We start from the raw sequence: 27,383 nt of genomic DNA, 5'->3' as shown, positions 1-27,383 counted from the left end.
TTCACTGCCATTCAGGGCAAGGGGCTTTAGACAAAATAAATTACATTGCAATAGGCGCATTGGAATACTTTTCTGATCAGGCTTGGTAAACTATAGGATACTAAATATAGCATTTAATTCAAAGGGGATCAGCACTGGTCTTGTTCATGCTCTGAAACTGACTATTACCATGATTTTGTATCACTTAACTTTAAGGATCAATGGTGAAAAAAGCGGGTAAAGAACATTTAAGAATCATTTCAATGTGGTTCAATTGGTTACCACTTCCTGCATGTCTGAAGTAACTTAATACTGCAGTCTTTCATTTACATTGGTGAAAGTTGCCAGAATGAGACATATAAACAATATCACCCTGTTTTAATCAAATTACAATGCAAAATTGAAAAAAAGTTTCTAAAAGTACTCTCATCATCCTGTGAAGTGGTTCTGAGAGGCGGTTACATCTACACATTGACACCTCCAGTAAAGCGATACATGCAGACCCCGAGACATGCAAACTGCAGCCTGAGAGCTGCTCAAACATCGAGTACAACAAGTAGGGACATGTAGAGCTTCATCCTTCATTTCTCATGAGGGAGAGGAACAAAAGGCACATGGATAGCAGACAGAAATGGCAGAGACAGACACAGGGAATTAGAATTATTGGAGGGCTTTTGTGACAGGATGATTGTATAAAAGATGAGGTGTATAGCTTAAGCATAAAAGGAGAGACAAAATATACCTAGGCATGTCCGAATCAAGAAACTGTCTGCAAAAACAAAAAAAAATAAAAGCAAAACAAAAACAATCTGTTAGTTGAATCAAAAGAAAATAAATGAGCATTCATACAGACTTTGAAGCAAATTTCTGCAAGCCACTGCTGCATTGTCGAACCTATTTCTTGGCTGTTCTGCCCACAACTGTTCAAATGCCCCAAAAATTAAAATCCCAGGTTTTTTAAGACAATTGTCAAAGAAACTGATTTTGCACTGGGTAGCGCTACATGGAAAGACTAGCTTCTTTATTTAATCTTATGGCTGAAGAGATGATGTCAGCGGGAAAGTTGCTGGGGTCACATGGGTCTCAAGCACTGAACCATAGGGGACTGAACGATTGTATTTAGGGCCGGCGTGCCTCTTTTCCTTAAAAAAAAAAAAAAAAAAGCACTTGGATTATAATATCACCCTAAAAAGAGTGAAATATGTCACAATCCTATCCGCTGACAAAGGTAACTACATAGTTGTCCTTGACATAAATGATAACCAAAGAATGGTCAATCTACTCGGCAACACAAGCTCTTAAGAAACTCTGGAATGCTATAAGAACAAAGTAGTCAGCTTTTTATCACCGGTGTAAAAGGAATATAATAAATAAGTACATTGAGTACCTTATATTCCCAGTACAGCAACACCATACATACCAAGATGCATCAGAAGGGAGCCCTAATGAGGCCCATCTTAAGCATATTTAGTAACCTGACTTAGCCAAACAGTGCAGCGAACACATTGTACCCTCTGGTCGGTAACAACGCACACACACACACAATAGCGAGAACTCCGAGAACGTTGCAAAAAGAGTAAAACTATAGTTTCCCACAATGGAACATAAATCTATTCTTCACAACAATAAGGACTGTTTTGCCCTCACCAACAGAACTCACAACATGTAGACCACATGTGCCCTGTTTGGATCCGTCTGAAAACCACCTTGCTCCTGTCGAATGGGTTTTTAGTACAGCCATAAGCATGGCTGTGTAATGGGCTTGCCAATATCTGTCAAAGTGGCAAACAAAAATATAAAAAAGGTAGGAAGAGAAGCCCTGTGTTCTTGCAAGGGCATAAAAAAAAATACTTTAGTTTGTCCGATGGTGCTGCATTTCTTAGTTCTAACACTGGGTAGAGCTTAAAGAACAAGAAAATGCTGCGGAAGGAGGAAGTTCAACTCATGGCTTCCACTGGCGAACCTTTCTCTGATGGGGACTTAATAAAACACTGCCCTGAGGATGCAGGAATAATGTGCCTGCAAAAAATGTAAATTAAACAGCATTAGCTTGTCCAAAAAACAGTTATGCAGTGACTCAAAGCAAATATACAAACATGAACAATGACTGCGAACACATGAGGAGGGCAGACACTCCACAAATTCAGTGAGGACTTAAAAGTTGGCAAAATTAAACATTTGTTTGCAAAAACGGAAGGGAGACCCAGCTCCTCATGTTGGCCTCATTTACATCTGAAGAACTAAGTCAACATTCAAAGACGGTAATATCTATATTTTTGTCAGAGAGGACAGAATTAGAGAGATGGTGCAAATATGTCGTCTTTGTCAAACCCAGTGACCTTGGACACAATATTTTAGTTACAAATTGGTGATCCGTTCATTCATTTTCCCACAGACCCATGTGACTGACAATGTCTCATATGATAGGACATGCCAATGATTTACACCTGATCCTAAGGAACTGAGGAAGCCCCTCAGATTAGGAGAAAAGCCTTCATTTGCCATAACAAGGTGAGAAAACATTCCCCCTTTAAATACTACCATGCCCCCATAAACCATCATAAATTATTTTAGAAGACAAACCAATATAGCAGTTCTTTTTTTAGTAACTGCTGAAACCATAATCGTGTAACATTCATTATTAAATAAATCTGATATAGAATCTCATTTGAAACAAGTTTTAAAAACTTAAATGTTGCTTTCTTTGTCCAGGCTGCAGAATAAAATGTAATCCTTCTACACTGAACATTTTATACCTCTGCATTTAATAGATTAAATGAACAAAAAATATTGTTATAAAAGACAATCTGTATCATGGTGAATTTGGATGGATCAAATTATTTGATCATTCAACATTCTTTTGAAAATTCAATGATGTTGGCATAGCATTGAAATAACCTTTGATCCTATCACTGTTCTTTACTATAAAAAACGAACATAAAAGCAAACATTTTTTATTAGATTTACATATTTTTTTAAAAATAATGTTTTCCAATTTCCTTTTAGAAATTATGAAAACCATTTCATTTGAGTTATCCACCCGACAAAGATATGTATTACATTTAAAATCAAACTCCTCATGAGATGAGTAATTGTCAATTTAAAATGAACATAATGCAGTAAACTGGTGCATGTCTGAAGGAATGCAATTTTTTTTATTTTTTTTTAGAGTTAGGGTTTAGCTGTGAAACTGGTTACAATTGAGGTGAAAAACAGGAAAAGATAACACACATAGGAGGACAATAATTCTAACATAATTAGCACCTATCTGTATGCACAGTTGACTGTCACACAGCCAGCATGAACTGAATTAATTAATTCCTAAACTGGTAGGATTTGTTTTTTAATAAATTGGCTTTATATTGTGTTGCTTATTACCATTATAGACAGTTTACATGTGATCGCTTATAATCCAACTCAGAAATTAGATTCATGAAAACAATATTGAAATAAAAAGGAATGCTAAAATGAATGAAAAAGAGAGTTGAAAGTATCATTTGAGTTGCGTTTCTTCCACCATGCACGTTTTTACATGCAGTGAAATTGCTTTGTTTGTGTACTAAGATTCAGGGCATGAGCAGTGAAGAGATGCCTTCATCTGAAACTGTTGCCTTAAATGTCACAGATTTAAAAGTGTTTTCCAAGTCCAGCAAGGTCATACAACCTGCTAGAAACCTTTGATTTTACTGTCACAATCAAACATAAAAATTGCCCTGATGTTTTATTGACCTGCAAATGCAAAGCACCAGTAATGCCATTTGTACATACCGGTCATCCTGCATAGGCCTGACGTAACCAGCAGACAAAATGTTAAGAGAAAGAATATTGGGGTCAGTGATAGTTTCATGGGATTCAGGAGTGCTGCGGAGGCGCCCTGCGAAAAAAATAAAGCTACACTGAGAGAAAAAAAAACAAGAAACATCCACATCACAATGAGCACTATAGTTTACAAAATTGTGAACTCAACTGACCAACAACCAGTTCACGGACATCCTTCCACTCCATGTCACCCCCTGACTCGTGCACGATAGTGACAGTGATCCGCCTCTGAAGGCCCTGAAGAGTCAAGAGAAAGCTGCGTGTTTATCAAGAGCACATAAGAGATTTCAAGTGATGTTTGAATTTTTTTTTTTTTTTTCACATTTACGTGACAAACCGAAAAAAAAAAAAAAATGAAATCTATAGTTAATATTTTTCATTTGTAAATATCAGACAAAAAAAGCAAATATTTCTTATTCTTTAAATTCTGTGATCAATTTAAAAGCAGGAGATACAAAATTGTGCATGGGTTCCTACTTTCCTTTTCTTGTGAAAAAAATGGAGTGTCCAAAGACATATGTAACTTGGTGTCACCAGGTTAAAAAAAAGGTTTATTCAAATTCATAATTTTGGCATCAAATTAATACGAAATCTTTTTGACTTATTTTTCAACCATGAAAAGAATGACACTCAACATAATGATGATACAATTTGATTAATATACTTGATGTAGCAGAAAAATTCCATGGCAAGGCATCCCTCCTTTGTGATCCACCACCGCAGGGATGTATCTAAGCAAACAGGTGAAAATTGACTTAATTCACTATGTATCCATAAAGTATTCACAACGCTTTACTCTTTCCACATTTTGTTATGTTACAACCTTATTAAAAAAAATTAACCCCCTCCCCCCATAATGACAACATGGGAAACATTTGAGACTTTCAATAAATCATTATTAAAAGAAACCTAATATATCACAAGTAGCTAAGTATTCACAACCTTTGCTCAATACTTTGCTGATGCACCTTTGGCAGAAATTTCAACTTAAGTATTCTTGAAAGATGCCACAACCTTGGCGCACCTATCTTTGGTTAGTTTTATTATATTCAATTGGACTCAGGTCCGATTTCTAGCTGTGCCAGAAAAGGACATTCAGAGTTGGCCTGAAGACACTTTGGATTTCTTGTGCTGTCGGCAGGGTCATTTGTCTGCGGAAGTTTGAACTGCCGACCCAGTCTGTGGTCAAGAGTGCTCCGGAGTAGGTTTCATCCAGGAGGTCTCTGAAAATTGCAGGAAATTCATCTTTACCTCTATGCTCACTAGCCAGACGGTTCCTGTTGCTTCTCTGTAAGGGTGTATTGGCCGGGTGAGTAGTGCATGGTTCCCCCAAAACATGACACTGATCATTCATGCTAAAGAGTTTGAGATTGTCTCATCAGAGCAGAGAATTTTGTTTCTCATGGTCTGAGAGTCCTTTAGGGGCCTTTGGATTAAAAGTCCAGATGGGCTTCAAAGTGCCTTTTACAAAGACGTGGGTTCTGTCTGGTAATTCTACCATCCAGGCCTGACTGGTGGATTGCATTAGAGATGGACGTTCTTCTGGAAGGCTCTCTCCACGGAGAAACACTGGAGTTCTGACTGTGGCCATCAGGTTCTTGGCCACCTCCTGAACTAAGATCATTCGCCCTTGATTTCTCAGTCTAGAGTCTCAACTAGAGTTTAGACAGCCAAAAAACTCTAGGAAGAGTCCTGGTGGTTTCAAAATTCTTGCATTTATAGATTGAAGGAGTCTACCGTGCTTATTGGGAGTTTTTCCTCTCCCCTTCCCAAGACTTGTGCCTGAAGAAAACCCTGTTTCAGCAGTCTACGGACAATTCCTTTGACTTCATGCTTGGTTTTTGCTCTGAAAACTAGTCAACTGTGGAGCCTTAAAATAGTCAGATATTTGTCTTTATAAATCCTGTCCAATCAACGGAATTAAGTGCAGCCCACTTAAGCTATTGACCCAATTCAACATACATAGCAGAAACAAGCAGCACCTGAGCTCAGTTTTGAGCTTCATAACAAAGGCAGAAAATACTTATATACATGTGATTTCTTAGTTTTTTACATGGCATTACATTTGGCAGACGCTTTTATCCAAAGCGACTTACAGTGGAGGACATAAGGACTGCAAATAACGCTTGCAAATACAAGATGCACAGAAAATATACAGAACAGTAAGCTTGGGTTAGTGTTTTTTTTTTTCATTATCAATACATTTAATCCATTTTGACATAAGGTTGTAACAAAAAAATGTAGAAACAGTGAAGCACTGTCATTTCATAGCTATTTGTGTACAAGTCAATCTCTGACTATAACTTTTTAATTTATTAATGAATGTGTTACATTTTCTTTGTTTTTTTTTTCAAAAGTTTTGAACCAACAGGGGATACTCACTCTCCATTTGCCTCGAGCTCACAGATCTCAAAGAAAACCATCAGGTCATATTTGCAGTGGCAAGGTCCTGCCTGCGGGTGGGTCATAGGTGTCAGCTTGGTAGCTGGTACTGTGTTAAAACAGGGAGTGGAGATTAGGCAAGCAGACTGGCAGAAAAAGAGGAAAATAATATCCAAAGGAAACAAACAGTCAACTCTTAACCTTAATCTTAGGGTAAAAGGGGAGGGGGAAATAAATCTGTAATACGGGGAGAGAGGAACCACTTGTGTTAATTATAGGGGCTCCTTTTTGACTCCAGATTTATAGGGAAGATGTAAATATGTTTGACTGTGTTGCCTCTTTGTGTAGCTAAGAAACAACCTGAAGCATTTCACCTGTGAGCAGCAATGTGGAATCCTTTTTTTTCTGTCCCAATTTCATTTTTGTACTATAAAAAGCCACACAATCATCTTAATATTTATCAAGATATTTATATAAACAGATATTTATCTGTTTAAGGTACAAAAGGAGTTAAGAGTCAAGAAAACAAAACAACATGCAATCCAATGTGAGATTAAAATTCCCAACTACCAAAGCAAAGGGGATTAATCCAGGACTAAGAAAGAGAACTGGACAGAGAAAAACCACAGAGATTAAGAGACTCACTCAGTCACTGCACTCTTAGAATTCTTACATTAAAAAGCACCCTTCACTCAACTTTTTTTTTTAAACCAATAGATATATTCACGGCAGATAGTAAAAGAGTTAAGTTCAAGAGGCATTACGAACAATAATGGTTGTACCTATTTCATCAGCTTTATATAGAGTACTCACTAGCTACTGGCATACTAGTTATTGCATGTAGCTATTTGTTACTGTTTTGCATCTAAACCTGAAATTCTTTCACAAGTCAAAATATCAGCCGTGAAACGTAAGTCAACTAGGTCATGGTACTTGTCACTTGAGCCTGTCATGGCAACTGGAAACTGGACCTGTTAAGCTTTTTAAAGGTATTGATTAATTATTCATCATTTTAAGAGAGTAATGTCTGCGTTTTAGCCAGAGAGAACAGACTGTTTAAATGAGGGGAAAATAAGACGTTTATGTCAACACTGAGAAACCATTATTCACCAAAGGAAACATTCATGGACTCGACTTTTCAGCCACCTCGACCCTGTGATGGGTCAGTCCCAGAAGTTAACCGATAATCCATGTGACCCCAATGGTTTATCACCAGTGGGAGGTGTCAGTGACTCATATCAGATCACAAGGAACCCAATTTAAACCCCAACTCAGGTGACAACTCAGTGTCTTTGACTTCTGAAGTACTAAACCCATAGGAAATCAGGGCCCAAATTTGTAACTAGTATTTATATAACAAACTACAGGAAGTCAGTGTGACCTGAAGAGACCCCTGTGTGTTCTAAGGGTTCAAAAATTGGAAGAGTCCAGTTGCTAAGACAATCTTAAACAACAAGGATGCCATTGAAAGATGCTAAATTACACCTTGATTAGTCATTGTAAATCAAATGATAATGGTTTCGACTTGGACACCAGGTATTTCAGTGACGTTCTATCTCCAGTTTTATAAGGAGATCAAATACACAACATTGCCAAGTAATATTACAGTGACTAAGTAAGCTGGTTGTAGAGGTAAGAGCTTGATATAAAAAGATTATTTAGTCACAGAGTCTTTGGGATCCTTATCAATAACCAACCCGGCTTTTGAGCTTTAATGACTGTACAGGTAGGGTGGGGTAGAGCAGGCAACTGAGTTTGTTTATTTGCTTCCTGTAAGAATGTTGCAGCCAAGCCGTGGGAGAGAGTGTGGCCTGACAGTGAGTTCACCAGGTATTGAATCATCTCCAGCACTTTCTCCTGGTCAGGCATGGGATCGGAGTCCACTGCTCACACCCAACAACGTTAAGCAAGAATAACATCACTTACATGAAGACAATGCAAAATTAATAAATTGTGGAATGTAAGCCAGGGAATGTATTTACCGGGTTTGGACAGTGGCATCACACATGGGAACTGCCTTCTGCTGGAATGCAGACTGGTAGAGATTTAAAAATACATAATCTTGCACTATTCCATGAAAACACTACATTACTTATAAAAATGTACTTTGTGTATCTAGACGTTGGCATTTCTACCTAATGACATCTTTAAGAGGTGGGTGTAGAGGCTGTTTCTGGTAGTGTCCAAACACCTCAAACACAATTGGCTGAGTCTTGATGTAGTCAACAAAGGATTTCGTAACTTCAACGGCAATCTATAAAAAAAAAAAACATGGATGTTTCAGAACTAGACCTGCTAAAACATGTTACAAGCATCATCATTTGGAATATATGCAGTTAATTCTTACATTCTGTACATGGTAGAAGCCGAGTGGGGTTCCATGGCCAGTGTTCTTCAAAGGTTCAGTGGAAAAGGCCTCATCGTGGCGGTGGATGAAACTTAAATCAGCAAAATTGACAAAACAGCAGTTTATACGGGAAACTATGAAAAAAATAAATAAATCGAGGGACAATAATACGATTAAAGCTATTACTTGAACTGGCAGAAGATGTCGGCATATTCTGCAGAGATGCTTGAAGCTTGAAGGACAGTCACCCTAAAAGTAAACACATTACCAATCCTGAGGTGCTTCAGAATTGTGTCAAGCTGTCCATCCAGACTGCCTTTCATTGGTTTCTGTAGGTCATCTGCACCAGCTGTGTGGAGTGCAAAAATGAAAACAAGATCCAAGAAAAAGAGTAAATTATTTTTGCCTTTAGAGCACTTTGATGGATAAAGCTGTACAGTATACCCTTGTTTTTTGCAGGGGTTACGTTCCAAAAAGAACCCGTGATAGGCAAAATTCGTGAAGTAGAAACCTTTTTTTTTTTTTTTAACAATTATTATACAATTAGATTCTCTATTATACATTGAAAAGAAAGAACAAACCATTTTACAGGCTCAATCATTTGTTCACAAATAAAAGTACTGTGCTTTAGAAATGTTTTTTTCAACAAATAACTTCTGTACTGTACTGTCAAATAATAATTTTAATCATCAATGTGAACAGAAGGCTTCAAATTGCGGAGATTAGCACCGCCCACCGCGACCTTATTGCTGCTGCGAAACTTATTGCTGCTGTCGTCCTTATGTTTTTTTCTTCCTTCTTTATGAAAGGAGCGGAAGATTCATAAATTCCGTAATGCCGACCGACAGCCGCATAGCTTTTACCTTCCCTTAGCATGTCCAGAAGTTTAACTTTATCTGCGATAGATAGCATCTTCCGCTGCCTTTTGGGCCCTGCCGCAGGTGCTTTAGTCTGTCCAGAGCGTTTTGTCAACATTATGGGTTTTTAGAGAAACTCGAAATTGCGAGAGAATTTGTATGTACGTCATGTAAATTTGGCAAGCTGTTTTACGTACGTGTACATATTAAACTGCAACGTTATTGACGCACAGGTAGAGAAGAAGCGGAGTGACTTTTTAGCCAATCAGAATGCGGAACACAATACACTATGCAAATCCGTGAAGTAGCGAAACCGTGAAAAGTAAACCGCGTTATAGCGAGGGATCACTGTATACATATATTAGTTATCGTCACTGTTGCATGAATAATGCTGGCCAGTCAAATCTTCATTCATTACAAGACAGTGGCCTTTCCTGCTGGCCTTTAGGCCTGTCACACCTGTGACGGTGCATGTGGTGGACTCTGCAGGGCAGGGGTGTCCTCTCCCTTGAGGCAGGCCTGTATCCGTCCACAGACCACAAGGTTTTGCTGCAGGGTCCTCAGCTGAGGACCATCGCTCCTTGACGTTTTGACCGTTAACCCAGAACATCTCCTGTCGGTGGGGCAGTGAACAGGGACGCCCACGGCAGCAAAACCAAGCTGGGTGGTGCTCCCCAAGCCTTGCTTCACTATTTCAGCAAAGGATTTTGCCACCATCGGACTAACAGCTAATGAAGCAACTTCACACATCTTCAGAGGCCGCATCACTCTCGTAACAACACACCTTGTACTTTCCAGGTAACAGGCTTGCCTCGATCTTGGACAGGCCCTCTGACTGATTTTCTGATGAGAATGATTTTCCCGATGTCTTTGTCTAAGAGAGCCGACGTATAAAGTCTTCCCAGACTTTGGATGGCCTGATCCACAATGCAGGGGATGACTGCCATTGCCCTCTACCACTCAGATGCTATGCTGAGCTCAGGCCAGGCAATCCTCTTCAGGGTCCATCGTAGCTTCAGCACTTCTGGACGGTTCTTATTCAGTGGTGCTGCATTTTTGCTGAAGCAAACTTGCTCGCTGCACCGCTGGTCAGTCTCGGGGTCACCCTTGCTGGGTCACTGGTGTACTGAATGTGGATGTAGTCTTGTAGTTCTTCAATAGAGAAATCGAAGATTCCACTTGTATCCTCATCAAGGCAAGTCAGTGTGTCAATCTCCCGCTTTATTCTTCCCATGGTCTCCAATTTGGAGGTGGTGATTGTCATCCCAGACAGTTAACATTCGTCCGCCAACCGCTCCAAGGAGACCCAATCCTGAAGCAACTTAACCAGATTCCCTCAACACCCCAGCTGTGCCCTGAAAATTCTCTTCGTCGAGGTTATGAACAATGTCAGGGACAAAAGGCAGCCTTGTTCATGTCCAACACTTGCTGGAAATGACTCCCACTACCAGCAATGTAGGCCAAGCTCAGATACTGGTCTTACAGAGACTGTAGTAAGACCAGTGTTGAAGAGTTCTTGGGGGAACACAGTTAAATGCCTTTTCTAGGTCCACAAAGCATCCTCATGCACCCTCCAGGAGCCTGCTGAGTGGGTCAAGCTGGTCCACTGTATCCCGCATGAAAACCACCAAATCTCGTAATCAAAAAGTTTTTTACCTTAAAAAAAATGCTTAGCAGGATATAGCCCCAAAACACTCGCAGGCAAACATAAAACATATCTCCATTGACTCGTATATTAAGGTTACCTGTGCATGTGTTGTTGTTGACCTGATCCGCTGAAGACCCCATTTCTGTATTCTGGCCCTCGCCCTCGACAATACGAAGCTCTTCCTGGGAAACTCCTGTGTGGGACAGGCCTATGGAACAGGTCTCAGTCTGAAACTGCAATACACAGAACATACTATAAATTTGTAACCGTGCAGGTGTCCCTCATTTTCACCGTAACCGAGGGATATGTTCCCACCTTTTCGTATTGCTGATCCTCAAAAGAAATTTTGGCAGTTCCAGACTGCCTCACTCCTGACCCATAGTCAGGAGCTTCCTCATCAGCTGGAGGGAAACATGACACCCTTCACTTCACATCCTCAAGAAAATCCTACACCACCTTTCCTTTTGAACAACATTTTCTGCTGTTATGTCTACGTTTGGTGTAAAATTGAAGATCCAGTCTTACCTGATATGGCTTGCACTGCTACTCGTAAGAAGCCCTTTACTTCTCCTTTGTCGTTACCAATGGCCACACAGTGGACCAGGGGAACTGGGTACAGCAGGTTACTCAAATACACAAAAGCCCTGTGTAGGAAGTCATGGGGGGAGAGAGAGAATAAACAAAACACCGAAATAACTCAGGCTATGTAGAATGGGCATCCAATTGATCAAATTTCACTTGATGAGAAAACAATAGAGTGGAAAAAAACAAAACAAAAAAGAAGCTGGGTCTGCTCTTGCGATGGCCATGGCTGCCCTTTACTATTGCTTCGTGGGGGTTTCCTTACTACCTAAAAATTCTTATCAGGGAAGTAAGACGTTACATGCAATATATATAATGTTTTGTTATAGGCTGAGGATAAGTTTGTAGGCTAATTTGAACTGCTTCATTTCTTTTTTTAGAATCCAGCTTGATACTTAACTGATAAAATGGTATTTCACTGAATTATTGGGATTTTTTTTTGCTTTTCTCCAACTCCTCTCAATCTGTATACATCAGGAAATCAAATCCACTGAACCAAATATTGTGGTATTTCATATTAAAACATTGTATGACTATTACTTAAAACATTTATCAAATCAAAAAATGTTTACGAATACAATTTCTTCATACTATTAACAAATGAAAAGAATGCGTTAGACAGAATTCTCGATAGTTTTAACTTATTTCAATTTTAAATTCAAGAACCAGTTTTTAAAACGTGAAAAGGGGTTGACATTTAAGGGTCAGAAGGGAAAGAGTTATGATAAGATTGGTGAGGTGCAAGAATGGCATGCTCAGGACAAACTTGGTCAACAAAAAATCTTCAAATGTTTCGAAAAATTGGATCAAAAGTAAATGTACATTACTCTGTCTGAATAAAATGGCAGCTTGCTTTATCGTCTGGTAAACCAAGGGATTACATCATAAATCAAAGTCCATCTTCTAGGTACTAATTAGTGCAAAGAAGGGACAGTGGTTCATAATCAGACATACACAAGTAAAAATTGAAAAATGAATAAATGGATAAAATAAAAAAAAGGTCAAAGTGAAAAGTGCTCTGGCATGCCTAAAAGAGACAGCTGCAATAGAAACCAGCTCCTTCAACTTGAGATTTTGAGTCTTTCTTGCTTGAACAGCAGTTAAAGTACATCATGAATAATTCCACACACTATCATATTTATTTAGGTTTCCTATTTTGTTGAATGAGTCAGCATGGTGCCACAGTAGCTAGCGTTTATACTAAGGACCCTCGTTCTCTTTCGGGGGACTTTCTGTGTGGAGTTTGTATGTTCTGTGTTTATTTGCATATCTGACTGGTAATCCATGAGTTATGCCAGTTCATAAGTATCTGTCTTGAAAAAATATGTAGAATTTGTGTATCTTTCTTTTAAATCACTGATTTAGCTTTTGTTGCATATAAGTTAGACACCAGTTGAGCATCAACACTGCACACCATGGGAACAAGTAGTATGAGCCGACAAATCGACAAGGCTGATGAAAAATGTTAAGAGGTGAATCGTCAAAGGGGGTAAAAATAATTACTCTCAGTCAGTGTGTAAAAAGTTATCGCCAAAGAAACGAATAATAAATCATTCTATTTGATGGCATTAAAACAAAATCCCAAGTTTTTGCAAAATGAAACTGTTTTCCTTATTCCCTTATAGACACGTGTCTATTTTAAAACATTTTTCTAGGCTGGCTATTTGGCTAACTTAGCACAATAAATGGTAGCTTCTTGAGTTGGATCATTCCTACAAAGCCACAACAAAATACACATTTTACTGCATGGGAAACTATATTCACTAAGGCGATTTGTGCAAACACAGCACCAAAAAATTTCGGCCTGAGGGAGAACCTCCATTTATAAATAACTTGCCTAAATTGCAAATTTTAAAATCACGATTTTAAATTTGAAAGCATTCTGTGGTTGTCGGAGTGTGTATCTGTACACATGATGGTGTTAGCTTATTGACTCCTTAGGCATAATGAAGTTTACTAGTGGGAACAGGTTGCATAAAAGTCTTTATGCAAGACTGAAAAGAAATGGAAAACTTTCCATTTCATCTAACTACAGGGCTGATAGCAAGCAGGAAAACACAGTAGTTGTGTTTACTTGAACATAAAAATGCTAGACATGAACCTCCATTTCCTCAGTGTTTTGTATGTGTATAGGTTTGACATGTTATAAAAAACAGTCTCTTGAAATTTGAAGGCCATTACAACAGACACAGGAAAAAACAGCTAATGTGTGAGTTTGAGTAGTTCAAAAAAAGGAATAGTTGGAATTAAAATGATGATCTATAAATCAAACTCGAACAGACAGATTCCAAATCTTACACTTCAACTAAACATAGTGTATTCGCATATGCTGGACATATGACACAGGTTTGCTAGTTCATGTGAAAAGAGATTGTCAATTCCAACAAAAAAAAATGAAAAGTAATTTATAGTCGACTCATATCTCCAAAGGGAACCCTAATTCTCAGCGTGAAAGAGCTAGTTTCCTATACCAGCATGCCCCTGAAACCTCACCAACCTTCCCACTACACTGAATAATGGCGAGCGGTCGTAAAAGGGATCCTGGCCTTCGCTGGAGCCTCGGCAGAATTCACCCTCGTCATCATCATCATCATCATTATCATTATCATTATTGTCATCATCGCCATCAGCATCGTCTCTCCCGAGATGCGAGCATGAGTCTTCCAAAAAGAAATCATCGTCCATGTCCTCCAAATCTTCCTCCTCCCCTCGACCCACACGCTGTGAGTCAGCCAGCAGTGGAATTTCAGAGTTGGAGAGGGTTGGGGATGGAGTAGAATCACTCATATGCTTGCTCATGCATGTGGTGAATATGGGGTTTCTAGTGCAACCACAGATATAGGAACTAAGTTAGTACAGTCAGACGATGAGCTTGTGAAATTAGGCTACAGGAACACAGATGGAATACTCTCATAATGGAACATTTCTCCTTTTGAGACACAAATTATTGCCTGCGTTGGTGGAGAGAATGATTAAGACAGAACAGGTGGGAGAGTGGGGAAAAAACAGAGACGGAAATGGACATCAATTTTTAACTCCAATCATAGACTGATGTAAATTTTAGCCCTAGCGATAGAGTGCACCAAACAGAAGGGACAATGAAAGCAATCTGAACTTGTTACTTAGAGGATATGGTTATTAATGAAAGCCTTTGAAAGGTACCAAATTGTTATGTTTTGATTTGAAATGAAATAACTTGACAAAACTTTACTATCATTATGTGTCTAAGTCATTTTAATACAATTTCACATGATTTTGTTGAAGTGCAAAATATTGTCTATTCAATATATGGCCTATTATTGAAAAATACATAGAGACATAATAGAATATCATAGATGTATATCAATACTGTGTTAAATTGATTTTTGACTTTACATTTACTTTGAATGAATTCCCATCTTTCTTGGTGGAGAGAGCACTCCAAGAGACACAGACAACAGGGATGTGAAAAAAAATTCAGGATTACATGTTAGTCAAAATATAATTGACCACATTAGTCAGATATAATAATATATATATATATATATATATATATATATAATAATTTTTTGGAAACTTTTGAAAATAACTTAGTTAGTTTCATTGTTGCTGATAATTTTTCTGTTGGTCTAAAGCAGGATTTACTACAACTTAACCACGTTGGTTTCCCTGTATATGTGTTTCTTAAATGTAATACATATTTCAACAAATTAAAAAAAATCCCCAAAAATATGGTATGTATTTGCAGAATCCTTCTTGTGCACTTCTCTTATTAATAAGATGCTGGGGGGTTGTGCGTATACCCAATATAACACTTTGATATAACTTCATGCATATAGTCTTTATTACCGTAATTTCCTGACTATTGAGCGCACCTGACTATAAGTCGCACCAGCTAAAAATGAATAAATAATATGCATGTGTAAATATATATAGGCTGTACTTGTCTATAGGTCGCTGGCGTCATGTTGTAACATGAGATATTTGCACAGAAAGATGTTACACAGAAACATTTTTAACTTTTGATTAAATACATACTGGTAGCATCCACAAATATGTAATGGACATGCTTTTTTTCGAACAGTGCCTGTAACACACATTAATAATAAATAACAAATAATACAAGGAAAAGTGCATCCATTTTCTGTCCCCCCTCTGTCCTACTCCAGCTCATCGCTATCTTCATCTTCCTCCTGTGCACTAAAACCATTGTTGTTATTGTCGTCAGTGTTGGAATTGAACAGCTTCAGAATTTCACAGTAATCTCATGGGTCCAATGTGACGAGGCTAAATGTTTTGGCAGCAAGAAGCTTGTTAGCCCCCCCCCAAAAAAAAATCATAAATTAGCCGCATCATTGTTTAGCCGCAGTGTTCAAAGCGTTTGAAAAAAGAAGAAGCTTATAGTCTGGACATTACGGTGGTGATTGCAGGATTAATTATCTTTAAATTTGTATTTCACACAAACCACATTGAACCAATCCAAAATTTGTGATTTTACATCCAAATACTACTTGACCAAGATCATTAAAACAAATTTGATTGAATAAACTATTTACAGCATGAAGACCAATTTTGATATGAGCTATTCAACACATCAAAATCCGGACGTATTTTTCGATAACCGCCTGATCCTTTGGAGTGGTCTTTCAGTCATAAAATTTTACAAAACCATAACATAGTGAATATGTATGTAGCAGGCTCATACGATTGCACAGGACAACAGCTTCAGAGTGTGTGGGAGACTCAAAATTGGAGGGAAAAGCAGAAACGGACGGCCTCAAGTAAGATTGAAAAATGAAACTCCCAATTTTTCTCATTCTTGAGACAAGCACACCCTGAATATTTCCATTAATGTCAAATCCAACCTTTGTGGTTACACTGCAAGCCCATGTTTAGGAGCTATACTGTCCCAACAGATCTCCATATTAATTTGGAACTTCACATATCAAAAAGGTGCAAAGTTTGAAAAATAACAGTATACTGAACTGTGCAAAAATTATACAGAATGAAAATGTAGGGCTGGATTTACAATGAATAAAACATGTTCAACTGTCAGATATTTATCACTATGTTGGAAAATCATTCCTTTATGTCAAATTAGTCATTTAGTGATTTAATGACAGAAAACCAATAATTATCATGAACAGTAAAACCTGCTACAATATGTCATTGCTGTTGGCCTTAAAATGTTCAGATATGGATATCACTTCACCTTTAATGCCCTATACATTGCTCCAATTAATATATGGCACAATAGTAAAGTTCAGAATTTTTACCTTCCAACCAGACGGAACCAGGGAAAGCGGTCATAGAAGGGGTCACCTCCTGTCATCACATTTTCAGAATCCTTTGTGGTGTTACAGGCCACTTCAGCAGTACGATCATACATCTCTCTCATGACATCAAGTCTTTGCCTGCAACGAACAAAAAAACGGCAACAAACTTCATGTATTTAGACTAAGTCGGTTTATAGTCTAGTTTATAGGTTTTTAGGAGAAGGGTTAGATGGAGAAAGTTGATTCGCTGTGGCGACCCCTGACGGGAAAAGCCAAAAGAAGAAGACCTGAATAGCAATAATATTGTCTCTTTCCCAATGTTTAAGAAAGAGTGAAATGTACATTGTTGGCAGTGAAATAGGAATGTGTAGAAACTGGTTGTGGACCAGACTTGTACCTTAGTTTATCTAAAGTCCAGTAGTGAGTAGCGCCATTCTTCTGATCCTGCACCTCTACGGCAACAATAGTACGAGGAAAGTGATGCTTCTCTCTGTTTTTTATTGCCTCTGGAGGTAAAAGATCAGGAGGCAGTGGTGAATAAAGCGTGTCAGTCAGCAGTATAAACTGGAACTGGACCTGCAAGTGGAGAGAACGAAATCAGTTTAGTCAGTGAGGCATTTTATAATAGGAGATGGATATAATGGGAGTAATTGGAGTTTAAATAACACTGATTATTTTGGACCTTTTTCTTCAGTTCAACACTGATGGCATTGGCCTCTTTGAGGAAGATTGCGTTTCCCCACAATCGATCACGGAGAGAAGTGAACTGGTAACATCTCCATTTACGGAAACTCCACACAGCCAGCTCTCGTTCCCTTTCTGTCCATGGTACTGTGACCCACAAGGATGTAATCAATTAGTTTTATGTTTCCTTTCCAAAGTCAGACTGTAAATATTGAGTCTACATAACATAGAACAAAATTAGGATAATCGAGACTAAATTCATATCAGAGATTTTTTTTTTTGTTGTAGCAGCAACAGATTAACAAGACACAACAGTACACAAAAACAGAATGGCCAAGTAAAATATTAGAACGCGATAAATACACGATAAATAAATACAATATTGATAAACACAAGTATTTCCGGGTTCAGCATTTGCCACTACCTTCCTCTTCTGGCTCCTCTTCTTCAGGGGCTTCTGGATAATAACGATTTACTTGCTTCTGAAGAGCCTCCAGCTTGCTCTCATAATCCTAGGCAAAAGTTTTATGACAAATGTCAAAAATCTCTTTACTGCCCAGTATAGTGTCACACAATTTAGAAACAGATACCAAATGAATGAGTGAAATTTTGGCCTTTTGCTCATTTCAGGAAGCTCTTATTAATATATTTATGATTTGTCTTATTTTGAGGTGTTATCAGATCAGTAAATACCAAACGGAAAAGCAGGCACAGAATATTAAATTATAAAGCAAAAAATAAATATATGGACAGACAAAAAAAGACATCAGATGCTGATAAAAGTTTTAATAAATTACCAATCTTTGCTGTTCTAGAAGGTTATTGGCCTCCTCCCTCTCTTTGCGATACTGGTCCTCCAGCTCCTGCAGCCTGAAGATACAAACACAGTGAAAAAGGACCCTAACATTTGCTGTAATAATTTTGTTATTATCCCCTGGTGTCTTAAATTTAACCCATCTGGTCATTATTCCTCAAAAGTACCTCTGTTCCATTTCCTGTTTCATGTCAATCCCTTGTTTCTCCAGCAGCTCCCTCTGAGCAAATGCCCAGTCAACAGGCTCAGCAGGATTTTCGACACAAGGTGTCCTCTCCCTCTCTGCTCTAGCTTGCATCGGATGGTTAAATCGGAACACGTGACTCTTTCCCAAAATGATGCGATTTCCTGTAAGCAAAAATCAGCACTTATATCAGAAATAGCTGAAACGTTATAGCGATCAAACTCCACTTGAACACTTAGAGCTACAAAAACACCTATGTTAGGTTGCTTTTTGTTGACGTCAGTTCAGCTGTGAATACAATCCGACCAATCTGAATTACAACACCTTGGACTGCACAACACACTATGCGGCTGGGTAATGGACTTCTTATCAAAGTGCTCACAGCAAGTTAGACACTTCGTCCACCCTTATCGTCATCACAACAAGGATGTGTGTTCAGCCCATTTTTTTATACACTGTTCACACATGACTGCTAAACCACCCACCCAAACAACCACATTGTCAAATTTGCAGATGACACTGTGGCTTCTCTGTAACAACGATAAGCCAGCCTCCAGAAGTGAGGCCCAACATCTGATGATCACAACGTGGTCCTTAACATTTGGAACACCAAGGACATTATTGTGGACTTTTGTAGGTCTGGCCGATCCATCCCTACTCCACTCTTCATCAAGAGTGAGGTAGAGGGGAGGACTACAAAATTCAGGCTCCAGGAGGGGACAGTGACAGAAGACCTGACCCTGGGCGCCAGCATCAACTCAGCTGTGGGGTCCAACAACACCTTTTCTACCTGAGGAAACTCAAACTTATGGTAAAATTCCAACAGGATGCAATCAGCAGTTACAACCCACAGTTTCTGTGTGGTCCTGCTGCACTGAGGCCAAGCAGCTGGCCCTGCAGAGGGTGGTGAAAAAAAGCAGAGAATCATTGGCATCAGTCTCCCAGAGATCAGCACCATCCACACCACTGTCTGAAGTGAGTCCACAACATCCTGTGGGACCAGTGCCACCCTGCACCTTCCACTTGCCACCCCCTGGAATGTGATACAGGTCTAGCTAGTGGAGGAAGCTCAAAACGGTATGTTGCTGTTATCCAGGGGTGGGAAAACTACGGCCCGCGGGCCACATCCGGCCCGTTGGTCTTTTTCATCCGGCCCGCCAAGATTGGCGCAGGATTCATACTTGCTATGAATGACTGGATGAATGAATGTGGGAGCTCAAACAGGAGATTATTTCATTTTGGGAGCTACTTGAGAATTTTCCTGAATGACACAGATTGGCTTTGTGATTTAGCCTTTACTGCGGACACACTGACACACATGAATGATTTGGATGTAAAGCTACAAGGGAAAAATCGGTTTGTGCATGAAATGCAAGCAAACGTCAGAGCCTTCAAAACCAAGCTGGTTTTATTTTCAAAGGAAATGTCAGACGAGTCTGATATGTACTGTTAGCTAATGCGTTTTTTTTTTTTTTTTTTTTTTTTTTTTTTTGTTATGTATCGTATCTTGTGCTGATCCGGCCCGTCTGTAAAATTTAAAAATCGATGTGGCCCCTGAGCCAAAAAGTTTGCCCACCCTTGCTGTTATATACCTGTCTTCTTTGTATTTGGACAATGACAAATAAGAGTATTGATTGATTGATTGATTGAGAAACACATTTACTGTATAAAATGTTGCATCTTGGTAGTATAAAAGAATAAGTTGCATGGTAAGAAAATTGTTAAGAGATTCATTAGCTACTAACCTGATTTGAGCACAGTGAGCTCTGTTACTCTTTTTCCATTTACATACGTCTCAGCTCCTTCACAGGGCTCCAGGACTACAGCTGCTTTAGAACAGACGGGACAATATAAGACATCCACGAGAATTTCTTTCAACGTCTCGTGTAAACAACAGGAAACTAATATAGCAGGAGAGAAATAGCTCACTTTCTCCCACTGGATCGATGGAACTGGTGAAGGTGCAGTGTTCATCCTTTATGAAGTGGCCACTGAGGACAATGTCCTGGCGACTGCTGGCATCCACACGACCAACCCTAAAATCAAATGAAAGATTCAAATAATAGATTTGATATTTTTATTTTCTTACATATAAGACTGGAAATCCCAGAGTGTCTTACCGAGTGATTCCATCTTTTATGTAGTAAAGAAGGCACTCAGACATCAATGGATCCTCATTGAGGTTCACTAGATGAGGTGTCTAAATGAGAGCAACAGATAACTTACTTTAGAAATGTTATTGGTAATTCATTTAAAGCATACATTATATTTTCTTGAGATGCACAAACTGCATATGACAGAGAGTTCACCTTACTCAGGAAGGAAGGTCAAACAATCAGCAGAATTTAAAACCATGCAGTTAATTTCACTCCCCGCAGAATATCACTATGAGTCTTAAATATCTCAGTTGGATGTTTGAGGCTGCAGGCAAAAAGCCAAACATCATCATCCATCTACCCAACTGAAATTGGGGCACAATCATTGCCTTCTCAAAATTATTAGACTCATCACTGACATTAGTGTACTGGAGGACTCTGGAGTGTTTAATGAAGTACATTTTAGAAAACACTAAAACACAAGAAAATAATGAACATGACTAAGAGCTGTGTTGAGAAGTGATTGAAAGAGACAAGCTGAAACACTCCAGAGCTACAAACCTCATTGGGGGAAAAGAGGCCAACTGTATCAATAAAGACAGGCTGGGGCTAAAGAAAAACAGGCACTTCAGTATATTTATCAAAATTGTGAGGATATCACTGAATAGTTTGTAAGTTTTCCAACAATTCTTACCTTCTTAGGGGAGAATACACCCACTGTCCCGCCATCTTCTCGCATCGCTACGCCCATTTCTGCCAGCAATGCTTCTCTATGGATAAATATCAGACTCAGTAAACCATGATATTTGTTTATTATTATTCTCTTCTTTTTTTACATTCTTAATATCCTATTACGGATACTATTAAATAACACCCTGACAATTAATCTTAATGTCATCTTCAAAATTATCTGCTGTAATTTGTATTCAACATCATTTTAATTACAGAATAAATTATGATAAATGATTAAATCACTTTCACAAAAGCATAATGTGTGAGGGCGATTAAACAAGGGATTCTTCTTTTGGGAACAGGAAGCTTGGGTTGCGGCCTTTTTTCTTGGCTTAATGTTGGACCCATTTTTTTATCTTCACGTTTTTTGAAAAGATAAGACTACTATTAGATAGTCCTGATACTTTCATGCTACTAAACATGATTTATTGGTATGGGAAATATTGATGTATGAGTTGAAATTTCCATTAAGAGTCACTCTTTTGGTTAGTTCAACACAAAAGCAATGTATAAGTGTCCCAAAACATTAAAAGAAAAACAACGTGTACAATATATTTACAAAGAACTATAATTTACAACTATCATTTTGCCAAATCCCATTTCTGTGTATGTTTACATTCCCTGCACTGTTTGAATTTCCCTTCCCTGCTACATTGGGTAACAACAGTACCGTACGTTTTTTATTATAAGATTTACCAATACTCATCTGAATTTGCTGCGGACGACAAAGTAAGAATTTCATTGTGCAGGGAAGCATGTTTCCAGGCTGTACACATGATAATAAACTCTTCAAAATGTGTTTCATGAGCCCAACAGGTAGTGAAAAGTGCCAAACGCGTCCCAGGAACTCCAGTTTTAGCAATCGAGGATGTACAGAAGAAACGGCATCTCCATCTAACTTGTAGCATTTTTGAGGATTCCTCCCAGCCTGCCCATTAACCGTTGTGCTTCTGGACAAGAACCAGCAGACTAAGAAACATCTTCTCCCCCAGTTCTTATTAAACTCTTGCTGATTCTTATATATCACTTTACACCCTGTACCTACTCTTTTTTCCTCTGATCAAAAAACTAAATTCAGCTACCACTACACTACTGGACTGTCCTGCATACACACACCAAACACAATACTACATTAGTTTAGTAACTCTATGCAGCTGCTATTTGTTTATGTACTATTTAATGCCCATTTCAACTGTATTTATGTTTAGCGTAACTTATCATCTGTATATTATGTCTGTAGTTCCTGTATATAGTCTACTACAATGAACATATCAATCTGAATAATATGTTCATAGTATCCTATTTGTAAATCCCTTGTAAATTATTGTAATATCGACGTAATATATCATTTACATACTGTTAAACGTGGCAGTTTTATTCAGAAACTCCCCATGGGTTATTAAAACTAAAGAAGCCTCTCAGATGAGGAGTGAAACGTCTACAAGTGAAGAACTTCAAGACCAGTCGCCAAGACAAGAAGATTTCGACAAAAAGACTACATACTGTTAATATGTTTATTATACGAGCACCTTCTGCTTTTTTGCACTTCTTGTTAGATGCTGCATTGCATTTTGTGGCCCTGCACTTGTACATGTGTAATTACAATAAAGTTGAATCTAATCTAGTCTAATCTAATAGCAGGTTTATGCTATGTCTTTAGAGCAAAAAACTTGAATTAAACAAAAGAAAAAAAAAAACTGTTGAGAGTTTGCATGTCATACCTTTCCATTCTGATGGCTTCTGTTCTGCGAAGTTTCTCTTCCCAAGTCTCATTGAGTTCTGCAATGATTTTCTCGGTTTCCTGTTATTCAAAATCACAGTGTAAATCTTACAATTGAAAAACAATATATGGTGACACTCAAGAATATGAGTTGTTGTTTCAAAGTATCCAATGAAAGAACTCAAACAATCAACAAAACATATCTTGGTTTATCCAAAGTTCAATATAATTGACAATTTTCATTTTAGAAAAGAAAAAGTTGTTTAACAATTGAGTTATCATATTTAATAACCAAGCAAGCCATTCATTCCCCATGCTCTGGACATTCAGAGAACTTACTGCGATCCTATAAATCTCATCAACATACTGATGTTATGAATTCTGTTTTTTTTTTTTTTTTTAATCTGGAATTTAGCGGGAACAGTAAGTTGTATTGCAGGCTCGTGTGGCCTGTCTGTGGCCAACAACAGCTATTACTCATTAAACAGATGTTTTACCGTCACCGGGGTGTTTCCCTGGCTAAAACGCTACAATACTTTACACAAATTTGAGATAACTTGCTTTTAAGATATAATTCCACAATATAAAAACAGTAACTGCAAGGGGCAGTACTGCAAAATAATTATCATAAATTATCAGTGACTAAAAATGAACATTATAAGCATTAAGAATGCATTATATTTACATGCAATGCATTTTAATCACTTCATAGTCTATTTATTATACTATGCTATACTATTATACTATATACTATACTACTTATTATGCTCTTATTTACCTTGAGCCTCTCAATTGCCTTCTCACTGCCCGGGCTGAATATGATGCGATCATGTAGGCTGGCAATCGATCCAGCTCGGCTGGACAATGCAGAAAGAGATGGAGAGGGACTCATCCAAGTCATAGCATTGGTCACTGTTGAGAGATCATCCTTTTGATTCACAACTGTCCCTTCATTTTTATTAGCCTTATAATAAGACAGATCTTTCTGGGATGGATGGGTACACAAGGAGTGAGTTTTGGGTAAGGAATGAAAGGAAGAAAAGAAATGGAGAAATGTATGCACATATAGAAGGAAGAGGAAAAGGATGATAAAATGTGTGGTTTTAAACAACACAAATCAATGTTAACTTGCACTTGACAGCTGCATAAACATCTGCACAAAAATCCATGCAGTTTTGGATTTCTTGTGTTTTTTTTCCTTTCCCAAAGAAGTGGTCAGTTGTCTATCCACCAAAGATTACAAGAAAAGTGGCAAGGCATTCAAATCAATCCCAGACTATGTTAAAACAATGCTGTCTGTTGCTCATGAGCTTGTGGTGCAGCAGGAAACACAATATCTTCTCTTTACTGTAAAAAAGTACACATAATAGTTAATTGTTATAAGAGTGAAAGCAGAAGACAAAACGCACAGCTTTCAAATCCTCGAACTTAGCGACCGGTTACTCGTAAATGCGTAAGATAAACTACACAAAACAGAAATATGGCAACTGAGAAAAAAAGAGTGCAAGAGAGTGAAAGAGAGAAAGACAGGAAAAAAGAGAAAGACAGAGAGTGTGAGAGAGAGAAGGTAAAGATTCTAGAGAAAGAACCTTTACATAAACATGGATCATGGATTTGTGCAGTTTCTAATGATTGAATACCTGAATAACCACAGATGGGTGAAAAATTAATGGAAAAAACAATGAGATGTCTTAAGCTGTCGGCCACGATGAACCAACAGAACAACTTCAATGAAATGACACTCTTGAACCTTTTTGTCTGTTTTTTTCGGCTATGACTGTATGATGTTTTTTGCTAATTTAGCAAAATTAAAAAATAGGAATCATTTTCATGATGGCTTGAGCGCCCCTGTGAATAGTTACCAAGAAAAGAAGTACTTTTGCTATATCTGGGGCTTAACTTGGATGTGATTTTTGAGAATAGATGAAATAACAGTGATTTGTGTGGCCTGTGTTGAATATAATTGTGTATCCTGAGAACAATGTCCTCACTTAAAAAATACTTTGAAAGCATCACACAATGTTGTAATTTAGCCCTGGAGGAAATTATAACAGTTGTTTTAATTAAATAAATGAGTCCTTACTCTCAATGACATCGCCAAGACCCTGGGCATAGAGGAGCTCTTTCAGGCGAGTCACCTCCTCCTTCAGCTCACGTACCAGTCGGTTGTTGGGATCTTCATTGATAATAGCATTACAACGAATCTGTTTGGCACGGTCTGCATACCTATTAGTAAAAATGCAGGGGCAAAAAGTACAAACATGTTCATGGCTATCCCAATACCACATATTCACAGAATACCTCAGCATGGCACTGCAGGTGCAATTCATGGAAGGTGGTTGACGTGTGAAGCTGCCGTGCAAAGTGTAGGCTATGCAATGTTTTGATCGCACTAGTTTCAAAGCCTTATCCATCAGATGCGTGGGAAATAATGTATGAAGGTTGAAATATATATGCTCTCGAGGGTCAGATGTGTTATATACCTGAGTGTACTGAGGGTCTCATCATAGTTGATATCTGCTGGACTCAGAGCAGCAACCATTGCAGTACGAGAATTGCCCCCTGTTGGAATGTAAAAAAAAAAAAAAAAAAAAAAAGAGAAAAAATAAATACATTTTTGCTTTAGTATGCAAGATGACCGTTTTAAACATTTACAATGTGGTTTATGGTGCTCATACCCAAATTTTCTCTGAGTAGCCATGTCAAAACTGAATCTCTGTAGGGAATAAAACTTTCTGCTTTTTTCTTCTTCTTATTCTGTATAAAACAGGAATTAAAAACACCACCAGTGTGTCAATTTGGGTTTAGGTTTAAATAGTAGAATATACATATTCACCTTGATCGGTCCCGAGTCCTAAAATGAAAGATATTTGTAAAATTAAAGTTAAATCGATACAAGGAATTTACATTTTTTTAAACAAGCAGTATACAGATACAGTTACCATTTCTGCCAAAGCAGAGATGACTTTTCCCAGCGTCGTAAGAGATTTGTTTATGTTTGCTCCTTCCTATGCCAAAAAATGAGCCAGGAGCAAAATTAAAACAACATGAAACGTTTTCTGTACTGGTTAATTTCTGACTGTCATGTTTTATCAGAGTTGGTATTAAATATAGAAAATAAAATGGGAGAAAATATTCCCACCTTAAGCCTTGTCCCTTTTGCTCCAGTGGAATCTGCCCTCTCACTACCAGCCAAATCCACCAAACTGACTTTGCTGACCTACAAAAGAGTTTCAGTTGCATTAAGAAAAATCCTGGTCTTATGCACCATTCCATGGAAATGTTCCATCATAAGAATGAAATAAAAATACATAAACAACTTTTTGTGACGCGGATTTCAATAATCATTGATTAGGACAATGAATTATCCTCCAGGTTGAGATCCTGTACCTTCTCAGAGGTGTTATTAGTCTCGGCATCATGGCGTTTCTGAGTAAATATGATATTAAAAACGGCATGTGACCGACTGCTTGTCTCATTCATGTTCGTAGCTGCCACGGTCCTGTCGAGAGGGGATGAATTTCAGTCATTTTGATTGCATTATACTGTCCAAATAAATAATCAAACTTACAAATACACCAATTTAAAGTCTAAACACTTTTAATAGAAGTGATCCAATACAATTACCTGGCTTTGTTACCAGAGTCCATCAGGTCCTGGATATCACTGTAGGAGGTTACCGCCAGCTTTGACAGGTCCTCCACATAGGGTCCCATTAGAGGATGTTCTCGCACACGTAGGTGCCCTTTATTTTTGGGGTTCAGCAAGTCCCGCACGCGTTCACAGTAGATTTCCATATAGCTTACCTGTTACGCTCATAAAGATAGCCTAATTTAGAAAAAGGTAACAGCTTCAAAATTCTCAAGATGTAACAAACAGCTGACAGAGGTGACTCATGCTTACCTCCACAGAATATGACACATTGTTGTCTATATTGTCACTGATTTTAGTAAATAGGTCTTCACATAGCTGAGGGAGGAAATAGACATTATTTCATTTAAATTTTAACTTTATTTTCTCATCACTGGGGAATGATTTAGTCCGTACCAAGGGAATGATTCCTTGTTGATCTTTGACATCCTGCTTCCCCATCATTGTGTAGGACTTGCCAGCACCCGTTTGACCATACGCAAAGATGCAGACATTGTAACCTTCGAAGGCATGCAGCAACATTTCTTCTCCTATGTCTTTGTACACTTGCATCTGAGAGGCATAATTGACATCCTCCGGCTGAAGATAGAAATCATTATTTGTGGTAATACAATTCACAATAATAAAGATATG

General features: G+C 38.2%; 1 protein-coding gene across 5 annotated transcripts in view; it reads right to left on the bottom strand.

Moving 5' to 3' along the window:
* The window catches only part of kif1aa (kinesin family member 1Aa), a 52,990-nt gene that overhangs the window by 7,646 nt on the left and 17,961 nt on the right, over positions 1 to 27,383 (bottom strand). The window contains exons 4-38 of one of the 5 annotated variants that reach the window (XM_086161655.1): positions 27,147 to 27,329; positions 27,003 to 27,068; positions 26,727 to 26,905; positions 26,490 to 26,601; positions 26,242 to 26,319; positions 26,042 to 26,107; positions 25,936 to 25,953; positions 25,778 to 25,856; positions 25,583 to 25,661; positions 25,183 to 25,325; positions 23,878 to 24,011; positions 23,101 to 23,180; positions 21,342 to 21,417; positions 20,672 to 20,751; positions 20,481 to 20,587; positions 20,297 to 20,380; positions 18,535 to 18,715; positions 18,351 to 18,423; positions 17,978 to 18,065; positions 17,552 to 17,700; positions 17,267 to 17,445; positions 16,870 to 17,007; positions 14,112 to 14,435; positions 11,558 to 11,676; positions 11,348 to 11,433; positions 11,130 to 11,265; positions 8,714 to 8,876; positions 8,528 to 8,618; positions 8,316 to 8,434; positions 8,163 to 8,215; positions 6,181 to 6,289; positions 4,463 to 4,529; positions 3,951 to 4,035; positions 3,748 to 3,853; positions 722 to 748 (exon numbers count right to left, since the gene is read on the bottom strand). In XM_086161655.1, coding sequence (XP_086017781.1) covers positions 722 to 748; positions 3,748 to 3,853; positions 3,951 to 4,035; positions 4,463 to 4,529; positions 6,181 to 6,289; positions 8,163 to 8,215; positions 8,316 to 8,434; positions 8,528 to 8,618; positions 8,714 to 8,876; positions 11,130 to 11,265; positions 11,348 to 11,433; positions 11,558 to 11,676; positions 14,112 to 14,435; positions 16,870 to 17,007; positions 17,267 to 17,445; positions 17,552 to 17,700; positions 17,978 to 18,065; positions 18,351 to 18,423; positions 18,535 to 18,715; positions 20,297 to 20,380; positions 20,481 to 20,587; positions 20,672 to 20,751; positions 21,342 to 21,417; positions 23,101 to 23,180; positions 23,878 to 24,011; positions 25,183 to 25,325; positions 25,583 to 25,661; positions 25,778 to 25,856; positions 25,936 to 25,953; positions 26,042 to 26,107; positions 26,242 to 26,319; positions 26,490 to 26,601; positions 26,727 to 26,905; positions 27,003 to 27,068; positions 27,147 to 27,329 — 3,857 coding nt within the window. The remainder of the gene's footprint in view (positions 1 to 721; positions 749 to 3,747; positions 3,854 to 3,950; positions 4,036 to 4,462; positions 4,530 to 6,180; positions 6,290 to 8,162; positions 8,216 to 8,315; positions 8,435 to 8,527; positions 8,619 to 8,713; positions 8,877 to 11,129; positions 11,266 to 11,347; positions 11,434 to 11,557; positions 11,677 to 14,111; positions 14,436 to 16,869; positions 17,008 to 17,266; positions 17,446 to 17,551; positions 17,701 to 17,977; positions 18,066 to 18,350; positions 18,424 to 18,534; positions 18,716 to 20,296; positions 20,381 to 20,480; positions 20,588 to 20,671; positions 20,752 to 21,341; positions 21,418 to 23,100; positions 23,181 to 23,877; positions 24,012 to 25,182; positions 25,326 to 25,582; positions 25,662 to 25,777; positions 25,857 to 25,935; positions 25,954 to 26,041; positions 26,108 to 26,241; positions 26,320 to 26,489; positions 26,602 to 26,726; positions 26,906 to 27,002; positions 27,069 to 27,146; positions 27,330 to 27,383) is intronic. The other 4 variants (XM_086161657.1, XM_086161658.1, XM_086161659.1 and 1 more) reach the window with 4 other exon arrangements.

The sequence above is a fragment of the Fistularia commersonii genome, chromosome 16 (genome assembly GCF_037954325.1).
Source record: "Fistularia commersonii isolate RoL2024-O1a breed Wild chromosome 16, RoL_Fcom_v1.0, whole genome shotgun sequence".
Lineage (NCBI taxonomy): Eukaryota > Metazoa > Chordata > Actinopteri > Syngnathiformes > Fistulariidae > Fistularia > Fistularia commersonii.
Note: the sequence above shows the minus strand (reverse complement) of the source record. Positions and strands in the feature narration are given on the sequence as shown.